The sequence below is a fragment of the Euprymna scolopes genome, chromosome 1, assembly GCF_053919585.1.
Source record: "Euprymna scolopes isolate OS-2025 chromosome 1, ASM5391958v1, whole genome shotgun sequence".
Classification (NCBI taxonomy): Eukaryota; Metazoa; Mollusca; class Cephalopoda; order Sepiida; family Sepiolidae; genus Euprymna; species Euprymna scolopes.
The window spans coordinates 73,615,810-73,628,357 of record NC_136482.1 but is presented as its reverse complement, the minus strand read 5'-3'; the positions used below and the strand labels follow the sequence as shown (position 1 = coordinate 73,628,357).

Here is a 12,548-nt window from a genome sequence, read left to right as displayed (position 1 = left end):
CGTGACCATACACACACATATATATACAAATATATATATATATATATATATATATATATATATATATATATATATATATATATATATATATATATATATATACAACGAGTACATTGCAATCTGAGGTAGTTACTCCGAAGAGGATTAGAGTTTCATATGCATACTATCAATAAAAGTGTCAACACAAAAAAGTCTAGAAACTTATTTAAGACGCCTTCAATAAGTTTCAAGACTTTTTCGTATTGACACTTTTATTGATGGTATACACATGAAACTCTAGTCCTCTTCGGAGTAATTACTTCAGTTTGCAATGCACTCGTTGTATGCTTCCAATAACTTCTGGAAGGCGCCATGAAAGTCATCTGGTGTGAGCGTGTCAATGATCCTCGTCACAGCTTCTTTTATCTCTTCAATTGTCTCATGACGACAGCCGCTAAGGTTTTCCTTGAGGTTAGGGAATAACCAAAAGTTACAGGGAGCCTAATCTGGACTCTAGGGAGGATAAGAAACTGTTTTGGTGCCCATTTTGGTCAAATAGTCTGTGACAAGGATGGAGTTGTGGATTGGTGCATTGTTCTCGTGGAAATGTCACTGACCCGATTTGCTAAAACCCGTGCAAAAAAGGGATTATCATAAGTTTCTGGGTGGATTTGCCATATCTTCTTAAGTCTAGGAGAGTAAGCATACTTCCACTGGAAACTCTGTTTCTTGATCTCTGGTCAGTTTTCATTGCAAACCACCAGTTTTTCCAAGTTTAAAACAGAATTTCGTTCTTCTAAAGTGTCTTTACGTTAAGATTACATTTTTGAAATTCCCCAGTTGTGACAATCATGTTTTAGTAGGGCGTATTCTAGTTTCTGCTGTAGCTGTTCATTTGAACCTGAAATTATAAAAATTGGTCAGTCATCTCATAAGATGTAGAGCAATAAATACTGAATTTTCAAGAATCTACGACAATTTTAAATGTCTATACAAAATGGTCTGGAAACTTGTTGAAGGCACCGGGTATATATATTCATAAAGCTGAGTTTTTCTCGCTCTGATATTGATATAAAAAGTCTATATTTTTTTTCACATATTAAAGCGATTTCTTAATATACTCAGTCACGGATAAATATTAATTTGCATATTCCTTTAAAAAACAAGCGTTCATTAATTATTCGTTTTTATGGTTTCTTATTTGATGATTGGTTACATAATGCATAATTGCGTAGAATTTCGGATTAAAACGTTCTAGCACATAGGCATGTTTATATATATATATATATATATATATATATATATATATATATATATATTGTATAATATTTATTTTATATATATACATACTATATTTATTAGATTTTATATATATATGTGTGTGTGTGTGTGTGTGTGTGTGTGTGTGTGTGTGTGTGTGTGTGTGTGTGTGTGTGTGTGTGTGTGTGTGTGTGTGTGTGTTATAGAGGCCTGGCAAGGCTACAGGGGAGACGACCAAGCAAAAAAAAGTCCTAAGCAAAATTCATCCCAAAGCAGCAAAACGGACGCTAGCCTGCCAGGACATTATATATACAAATGTAGGCAAATTTGAGCATTGATTTGAAAGTAAAGGTCTTTTTTACTAATTGTCATAAAATTTTAACCATATTATAATCTTCAAAAAGCTTGCAAATTTCCATAAAGTTTAGATATGAGAATTTCAATATTCGATTATGCTATGAGTAAGATAGATAGATAAATAGAAAGATATACTACTTTTATTTATGAGTTCCAAATCTCAGAGACTATTGATCAGAATTTAACAAATGAAGGCTCGTTGGAAATTGTGTAGTGAGCAATGTGGTATTTGCCTTTAAGGTTGCACATTAAGAGGGTCATCCATCATCCAGAGTCTATGTTTGCACTTTTTTTACAGACATAAAGTGTTTCAATCATAGTTATTTGTTTTCCCAGTTTTTCATATGAATTACAAAATAGCTGATATTTCCCCCAAAATCTCTGGGCTTGATGGAGGGGGGATTAAAACTTACATATGAGAAATATTTTGAATCAAGTCTCCCTTTGTTATTATTTCAGATCATTTGAAACCATAGCAGCAAGTTTTAGTCTTCTCTCCATCAACGCCAGAGGTTTGGGGAAAATATATTTATATATACGTATAAAGTGAACTTTATCTCTCTCTCTCTCTCTCTCTCTCTCTCTCTCTCTCTCTCTCTCTCTCTCTCTCTATCTATCTATCTCTCTGTGCAAAATGAATCAAACTCCTCTCTGAATATTTGATCATCAGACTCGAAACTTGATATATAGTGTATTTAGATTCGAGAACTTTTTTATTTGTTTTTAGCCTGTAAAAATAGTTGAATGATTTTATTTTTTATTATGTTAGGTTGGTTTCTTTCAGTTGACAAAGCACCTTTTTCGATTAAAACAATGCTTACTTACGTTTAATTCGAACTGAAGTATGATAATTGAAACTATTTAAATTGTCAATATTTGGACCGTTCGTTACCGTTAAAACTATTGCCGTAGTAATGTGCACGCTGCATATTCCTTTTTGTCAACCAATCAGATGTTTCGATTTGCTTACGCGCAAACAAATGGCAACATAATAGATATTGATAGTGTTCATAATGTTGCGGCGTTGTTTTTTGGGGAGGATCAGGGAAAGGATAACAAATTAAAATATTACACACGACACAAGTAGATCAGACTAAATAGATTTTAATCAACGTTGTTTACGTGTTCTATGCGAACATATGTGTGGCACTCTTCTTTCCCGTTCACAGGTTATTGTATAGAATTGGCTGAACATCTGAAAAGGATAATCCAAATGGATTACGTGTTTCGTTTAGTACGAGACAAGAATTATGGACAAAAATTACCGAATAATACGTGGAACGGAATGATTGGTGAGCTCACACGGAGGGTAAGTATAACGCTTGTCATTCTTTCAAAAATTTATTTAAAAATGAAATATGTTTAGCACAATGTTTTATGGAATTCTATCCTGTGGGTATAAATTTAACTGGTAATGTATATATATATATAATATAATATACCATTGTATATATATATATATATATATATATATATATATATATATATATATATAATGTTATATTATATTATATATATATATTACCAGATATATTACAAAAAAAATTACATAATAATGTTATATTATATTATATATATATTACCAGATATATTACAACAAAAATTACATAATAATGTTATTTTATATTATATATATATATATATATATATATATATATATATATTACCAGATATATTACAATAAAAAGTACAATAAGTTTACCAAGGTAATCAAAATAGTAAACTTAAAATATATTATAAATATTAAAGAGCTAATATTTACAAGTAAAGTAATCTCAACCAGATGTAAAAGCTCAATAAAACCGAAAAGGAAATAGAGCTTATAATATATCCACTTATCTTGTGTTTCCTTTAAAAATTAAATATGTTTTTAACTCTTTTTCAAGATGCCTTTTAACATGTTTTATTAATCATTTGTTCATATATATATATATATATATATATATATATATATATATATATATATATATATATATATATATATATATATATATATATATATATATATTAGAAAAAAAATGAGGATTTTAATAAAATTAAAGAGATACTATATTAAAAGAGTTGCTCTTTCCGACGATCTGGTAATTATTTATTTCATCTCCCCAAAGGAATCTTAAATATAAAAAATAAAACATGTTCATTTGAATGTGAAGATCTAATTGGTTGGATAAAATATATATTTGCCTACAACTGGTGGTATGGTGTATTTCATTTCTTTTTATAATAATCTGACCCCATTCACTGAGTTTGCGTCAAATTATTTGAATGAGGAAAAGCTGAGTTTGCAAAGCCATTTTTAATATAAAGACGATTGTATAAAATAAATGTGAGAAGTCAATCAACGTAACTAAGTGCACGTGTAAGTAATAAATAGAAGACATAGTGAATTTTAAATTGCGATTAATAATAGCAAATCAAATGGATTTTTAACATAAAGCGATAACTCAGCTTTAGTAATTATAAGTAATAGTATTATAATCTAATATATAAATCTCACTATGTCTGTGTGTATCTGTCTCCTTTTTAAAATTGTATCTCCTCCTAGACGGATGATCGTTGGACGGCGTGCAATAGCTAAAAAGATTGCATTTTTGGTGCAGAATTTTATTAGGGGCATTTAATCGATAAAAAATAATTGCTAAGGGCTTCAAAAGGGGTTTAAACTTGAAAGCAATAACACCTTAACGAGCGTCGATCACCATCAATTGAGTTTTTTTAATTCCGATATTCTTGATAATCTATTATATAAATCTCACTATGTCTGTGTGTGTGTCTGTCTCCGTTTTTAAATTGTATCTCCTCCTAGATGGATGGTCGTTTTACGGCGTGCAGTAGCTCAAAAGATTGCATATAGGGTGAGGAATTTTATTAGGATGGTTAATAGATTAAAACAATTGCTAAGGGATTCAAAAAAGGGGTTCAAACTTGAAAGAAATGACAACTTAACGAGCATAGCGACAATGGCGTCGTTTGCACATGCGCACGATCTGTAACAGAGATTTATTTATTTATTAAATTTACCAGATGGTTAATGCAGTTGTTTCTTTAGTGCAACGTGTAGCGTCATCGATTACTAACACCAATATTGCCGGTTCGATCTATACCATTTCTTCCTTTTTTTGTTACATTCCGATATTCTTAACTTTTAAATGTTACGTAATAAATATAAAAGAACACTTTCATATAAAAAAAAAACTAAAAGAAATGTTTTGCTGTACATAACGAAAATGTCATATTCCAAATATATAGGATATATTATATATCGGCTTATTTGCTACATTCCAATAATCACGTAAATAGATCCAGTAATGGAACTTTGTATTGAATTCATTCCTAAACTAATTAACCGATCATTATGAATTTTATTTATGTGTATATGATTATATATTTCTGTGCATTGGATTCACTCCAAAACTAATCAACCGATCATTATGAATTTTAATTATGTTTGTATGTTTATATATTTCTACGTATTAGATTCACTCCTAAACTAATTAACCGATCATTTTAAATTTTAAGGATGTGTATATGTTTATATATATTTATGTATTGGATTCACTCCTAAAACAATTAACCGATTGTTATTAATTTTAATCATTAATCATTAAATCATTTCTCTCGAATGGCTTCCGGGCCTTGACTATCTTGTAAAAAAAACATTTAATTATGTGTATATGATTATATATTGGATATATATGATTACGTCTTGGATACACTCCAAAACTAATTAACTGATCATTATGAAATATATGTAATGTATATGTTTGTATATGTCTATAGATGTCATATTCCAAAAATCACATACAATGTTCACTTACTTTGTTAATGTATTAATGTGTACAAGAAATTCTATACAAGTAATAAGGAATTTGACAGTATGGTATTCATATGAACAACTTATGTAAAATCATCGAGTAGTTTCATCTTTATATTAGAAATAAGATACTAGCAAAGTATCCTTCCCAAGAAATAAGGTACTTGTGCAGTCAGTACTCACATGAAAAAACAAAGAATATCTTACATGTAACGCACATAAGTTATTAAAACTGTAAATTCCGTTAAATATTCGAGTAGTATAACTTACATCTAAAAAATAATGTGCTTCTTCACTATAGCACCCAGAAGAAAAAAAATTATTACCCTCTGGTGTGCAAAACATTTAGCGCAACGGAAATTTTCATAAAAGTATTGAGTTCTTTCAATTTTTAATTAGAAAAAGATACTTGTGCAGTATCCTACCCAAGAAATAAGGTACTTGTTGTACAGTATAGTACCTATGTGAAAAACAAACGAAATTTTACTTGCGACGTACATAAAAGTCATCAAAATCGAAAATCATCTAATTCGAGTAGTATTACATTTATATAAGAAATAAGGTGCTTCTTTACTATAACACTCTGATGTAAAAACAAACAAACTCCCACCTGTGACACACGGAAAAGTTAGAAAAATAGAAAATTATGTAAAATTATCGAGTAGTTTTATCTATATTTTAAAAATGACGTACTTGTACATTATCCTACCCAAGAAATAAGGTACTTGTGCAGTATAGTACTCATATGAAAACAAAGAAAATGCTACCTGTGACGTACATAAAAGTTATTAAAACCAAAAATCATGTAATATATTCAGATAGTATGACTTTTAAATGAGAAATAAGGTTCTTCTTCACTATAACATTCTGATGTAAAAACAAGAACTCTTACCTGTGCCATACAGAAAAGTTTGCACAGCAGAAAATTATGTAAATTATTTTAACTATGTATTGTAAATTACCCCCACCGCAAGGAAATTTTTTCCATATATGTGCTGTAAATTTCCTGTTCTAAAGAACGTACAATTATCTCATACATATAATACCCGTCATAGGATCAGTAAAATATTCTTTTGGTCACGATGGCAAATGATACATAGACATCAAAAATTCCTCTATCCTAAGAATAGGTATGTTAAATGTTTTTCTTATACGGTCCCGATCAACGCCGGGTGGCCTTGTTAGTCTAATATATAAATCTCACTATGTCCGTGTGTATGTGTGTGTCTGTCTCCGTTTTCTTAATTGTATCTTCTCCTCGACGGATGATCGATGGACGGCGTGCAATAGCTCAAAAGATTGTATTTTCGATGCAGCATTTTATTAGAGGTCTTTAATTGATTTAAATGATTGCTAAGGGGTTCAAAAAAGGGTTTAAACTTGAAAGAAATGACACGTTGACGAGCATAGTACAATGGCGTAATTCTGCGCATGCGTACATCGTGTAAAAGAGAAATGTATTTATTAAGATATTTCACAACCTTCTTCAGTCTGTTGTCCCTTTGGTGCAACAGATAGCGTGGCCGATTAATAACGCAAGTGTTGCGGTTTCGATCTTCATCATTTGCCTTTTTTTTACACATTCCAATATTCTTGATTTTTAATGTTATGTAATAAATACACATGAACATTTTTATTTTAAAAAATACAGAAGAATGGTTGGGATTTACGTAACGAAAATGTCATATTAAAAATATATATGATATATCGGTTTATTTGTTACATTCCAAAAATGACGTAAATAAATACAGTAATGGCTTTTGTATCGGATTTAATCCTAAACTAATTAACCGATCATTATGAATATTAATTATGTGTATACGTTTATATAGTTTTATGTCTTGGATTCATTCCTGAACTAATTGACGGATCATTATGAATTTTAAATATGTTTATATGATTATATATTTCTATGTGTTGGGTCCATTCTGAAAAAAATAAGCAGATCATTATGAATTTTATTTGTGTGTATATGTTTATATATTTTAATGTATTGGATTCACTCCTAAACTAATTAATCGATCATTATGAATTATAATTATGTGTATATGCTTATATATTTCTATGTATTGGATTCATTCCTAAACTAATTAATCGATCATTAGGAATTATAATTATGTGTATATGCTTATATATTTCTGTGTATTGGATTCATTCCTAAACTAATTAATCGATCATTATGAATTATAATTATGTGTATATTATTATATATTCTATGCATTGGATTCCTTCCTAAACTAATTGACCGATCATTATGAATGATTAGTATGCGTATATGATTATATATTTGTATATATTGGGTTCACTTCTATACTAATTAACTGATTAATTATATATTTGTATAGATATCATATTCCAAAAATCACATGCAATGATCACTTACTTTTTAATGTGTTTATGGGTACAAGTAATTTTATCAAATTAATAAGCTACTTGTGTAGTATAGTACTCATATGAAAAATAACAAAGAAAATATGACTTGTGATATGCATAAAAGTTAATAAAACTGAAAATCACGTTTAATAGTCGAGTAGCATGACTTACATATGAGAAATAAGGCGCTTCTTCACTATAGCGCCCAGATAGAAAAAAAAACAAATTCTTACTCCTGGTGTACAGAAAATTTAGCACAACAAAAAATTACATAATCGTATAGTTCTTTTATTTTTAAATTAGAAAAAAGGTACTTGTACAGTATCCTACCCGAGAAATTAGGTACTTGTACAGTATAGTAACCATATGAAAAACAAAGGAAACCTAAAATTATGTAATATATTCAAGTAGTATGGCATTTATATAAGAAATAAGGTGCTTCTTTAATTAGCGAATCTCTTGACAAAGGCTTCCTTTCGAGGGCAATTGCGCTTGACATATCAAAGGCCTTTGATGAGGTATGGCATAAAGGCCTACTTCACAAGATTTCCAGCTACGGTATAACTGGAAATGTTTTCTCAATCATTAAATCATTTCTCTCTGATTCAGTGAGGGAAGATGTGGCTGGTTACATTTAATGCATCTAAAGCCAAACTCCTATCTTTACATCACCAACGTTCTGATCCCCCATCTGGCATCAATTGAAATGGATGGCGCTCGTCTAGGAGAAGCCCCATGTTTTGACAAGCTTCTGGGCTTGACCTTTACTCCTGATATGAAATGGAACACGTACATCAAGTCTGTTGCCAAGGTCGCTGGAAAAATGGTGGGATCCTTCTACCGCTCCAGAAGATATCTCACTACTGATGCAATTCTCTATCTGTATAAAAGCCAAGTGCGTCCAACGATGGAATACTCCTGCCATCTCTAGGCAGGAGCTGTTAAAAACAGCCTATCTTGCCTTGACAGAGTACAAAATAGACTTCGTCGCTTAGTGGGGGATGCCCTTTTATATTCCCTTTAACGTCTCTCCCACAGAAGAGACGTTGCGAACCTATCTTTGTTTTATCGTTATTTCCATGGCAGGTGCTCGTCTGGGCTCTAATCTCTGCCCCCCCCCTCGCCAATCTTTTACGAAAACCACCCGTCTAGCTGAAACCACTGTCAAAAATTTTCCCCACTCTTTATCTGTGCCTAAATCAAAACGTAAATTCCATGCACGAAGCTTCTTTCTTAGAACTGCACGTCTGTGGAACTCTGTTCCGTCTGCCTGCTTCCCACCTCACTACAACCTGGATGTCTTCAAGTCCAGCGTAAACAAATTCCTGATGAACCGCCCCCTTAAGTAGACACTTTATTAAATCTCAACACTAACGTACTGTACATGCAATAACCCTTATCCCTGAGTGGCTTCCGGGCCTTGATAAGTGGTGACAACCTTGCAAAGAAAAAATATAGCATTCTAATATAAAACAAACTCTGACCTATGACATACGAAAAAGTTCGCACAACAGATAACTATGTAAAAGCATCGAGTAGTTTCATCTATATATTAGAAATAAGGTACTTTTACATTATCCTACCCAAGAAATAAGGTACTTGTGCAGTATATTACTCACATGGAAAAACAAAGAAAATCCTAACTTGAGACGTGCATAAAAATTATTAAAACCGAAAATCACATTACATATTCAAGTAGTATAACTGAGAAATAAGGGGCTTCTTCAGTATAGAACCCACATGAAAAAAAAATTCTAACTCTATACGCACAAAAAATCTAGCAATTATTAAAAGTTATCGATACTTTCAATTTTTAATTAGAAAAAGTTATCGATACTTTCAATTTTTAATTAGAAAAAGTTATTGCACAGTATTCTACTCAGGAAATAAGATACTTGTACAGTATAGTACCCATATGAAAAACAAAGAAAATTTACCTGTGGCGTACATAAGTTATCAAAATCGAAAATCATATTCGAGTATTATGGCATTTATATAAGAAATAAGGTTCTTCTTCACTATAGAACTCTGATGTAAAAACTAAAACGCTTACCTGTGACATACAGAAAAGTTTGCACAACAGAAAATTATGTAAATTATTTTAAATATGTATTGTACATTACCCGCCCTAAGTAAGAAAATTCTTTCCATAGACGTGTTCTAAATTTCCTGTCCTAGGGAAGGTACAATTATTTCATACATATGTTATGTAATACCCGTCCTAGGTTAGGTAAAATATTCTTTTGCTTAAGATGGCAAATTATACATAAACATGAAAATACCTCTATCCTAAGAATAGCAGGTATATTCTAAAATTTTCTCATTATCTTATAGCATCCCGAGCAACGCCGGGTGGCCTTGCTAGTCTAATATATAAATCTCACTATGTCTGTGCGTGTGTGTGTATCTCTCTCCGTTTTTTAAATTGTATCTCCTCCTAGACGGATGGTCGCATTACGACATACAGTAGCTCAAAAGATTGCATATAGCGTGCAGTATAGATTAGAGGTATTTAATTGACTAACACAATTGTTAAGGGATTCAAAAAAGGGGTTCAAACTTGAAAGAAATGACAACTTGACGAGTATAGCGCTCATGGCGTCATTCTGCGCATACGCACAATCTGTAATAGAGATTTATTTATTTAGTAAATGTACAAGTACATGAAAGCAGTTATCTGTTTGGGGCATTGATTACTAACACCAGTGTTTCTAGTTCGACCATTTTTTTTGTTGTTACATGATATTCTTGACTTTTAAATGTTACTTAATAATTTTACAACAACACTTTTGTATAAAACAAGGCCAATAGCCATTAGTCGCGTGCTCTCGTGTAATGCATGAATGCGTAAATGTAGGATTGACATGAAATTCTTAAAGATAAACTAAAATGGCCGAAAAAATGGGCTGAAATGACTTAAATAAATAAATGACTTAGAATGACTTTAATGAACTTAAGGATGAATTCAATGACTTTAAGAATGACTTGAATGCTTAAAAAATAACTGGAATCCTTCAAAAACAACTTGAATGGTCTGGAGAAGGTCTTGAATGACTTTGAGACTGACTGGTTGTAAAGTGAGTGATCATTTTACATTAAATTAATACAGAAAAGTGATCCCCCACTTTATATCACAAAGTTACAAACATAAGTACATCATGTAGTAAGAAAAGATACTACACTTTGATCTTGGCCAAAAGGCCAAGAAAAACTGCATTTATTTGCTCCCCCACCGAGCAAATTCTGCACAATGCCGATTTTTATGTGAGGAGTGAAGGGGAAATGTGGACCAACTTCCCGGGGAGTAGGGGAGCTGGATAGTGACAATTGGTATGAAGGGTTGCCCCTACATTGACCAAGGTCTTATATGTGGGGTTGGTATTTATTTGCTCCCCCACCGAGCAAATTAGGCACAAGGCCGATTTTTAATGTGAGGAGTGAAGGGGAAATGGGGACCAGCTCCCCGGGGAGTAGGGGAGCTGGATAGGGACAATTGGTATGAAGGGTTGCCCCTACATTGACCAAGGTCTTTTATGTGGAATTGTCCCACATATGGTCTTTGCTTGCAGTATCTGCCGGCACAGATACTACACTTTGAGATATTAAATCCTTTATGCATGTCAAAAATACATTGAAAATCATCAATGAACAAAAAACTTAGGCACATGGCCAACTCAAAATGGGGGATTGTGGGGATCGTTGGTCATCCTTGTCACTCCAGAACTAAACAAAATCAAAAGTTTCTCCAAGCTAGTATCTTCTTTCACCATAATACCGCATTCACTCTTTCATACTGGGGGCCGTCCTACATAACTCCCAATTTTTAAAACATTTTTTATTGACGTGTAAAAACAAAACAGATAACAATAAAGATGGTACAATAATTAATTTGTGTCGAGAGCAGGGGCGGGGGAAGAAAAAAAATGTTATTAGTAGGACCCTCCCAATCCCGTCTAGTTGATAGACTGCCCGGTCCACTAGGTTTGTAAAAGGAACCTCGCTTCTGCGGGTCAATCTCTAAGTAGGGATACATGGAGAAAAGAAAATTTTGTGGGTAAGGAATGGGGGTTAGTTTGTATTTCTTTCTCTCCAAGATGGGTGAAATTTAGAGGAGGGGGTGAAAACAAAAATTGCAAGAAGGAGGGTGTGGGGATCTTGGAGGCTTCCTAATTGGGGAGGGAACACCCACTCAGCTAGCTAAGAGGCTACTTATTTAATTTTACATTACGGAACTGCGCATTCCACACCTAGGCAGGGAACACGTATTCAAATTTGGCTCCTCTTCGTACACACAGACCTGCTACATGTATCCATCTTCTGTAAAATGCCGTGTGATGCAACCTTCTTCTATTACATCTGGTCTTCACCCGTAGTTGGTGTTTAAAGAAAGCGATCAGATGCTGATCAGAAAAAGACAACACCCCCCACCCCCCGGCAACCTTGCAGACGCGACGTCCAAATCACTATTCTTGCCACGGCCAGGATCGTAACGTAGATCATTTGTCTTTCCCGGTCCCACGGCGGCCTCACGTTGTCCACGACATTAGATACGGTGATTGGGCGAGGATGCTCAGGCTCGAGTCGAGCCGTCACCTCGCTGACATACGACCAGTACCGGCAGTTCACGGCAATCGAAGAAAGCGTGATCAGTCGTTTCTATGGGCATTATCCCATAACGGGGACAATCAAGCGACTCCAAAAACCCGGAACTGCATTTTATGTTCTTGAGTGGAAGTGCATTTTGGGCTAATCGCCATGTCAGAGA

The 12,548-nt window shown here is 32.9% G+C and overlaps 1 protein-coding gene and 1 pseudogene across 1 annotated transcript in view; one reads left to right on the top strand and one right to left on the bottom strand.

Moving 5' to 3' along the window:
• LOC145242098 (glutamate receptor 2-like) overlaps positions 1-12,548 on the top strand; it is a 1,575,989-nt gene that overhangs the window by 1,469,655 nt on the left and 93,786 nt on the right. The window contains exon 11 of the mRNA XM_080105053.1: positions 2,766-2,905. Within this exon, the coding sequence (XP_079961179.1) occupies positions 2,766-2,905 (140 nt within the window). The remainder of the gene's footprint in view (positions 1-2,765; positions 2,906-12,548) is intronic.
• LOC145284842 (U2 spliceosomal RNA) lies at positions 10,892-10,996 on the bottom strand (annotated as a pseudogene).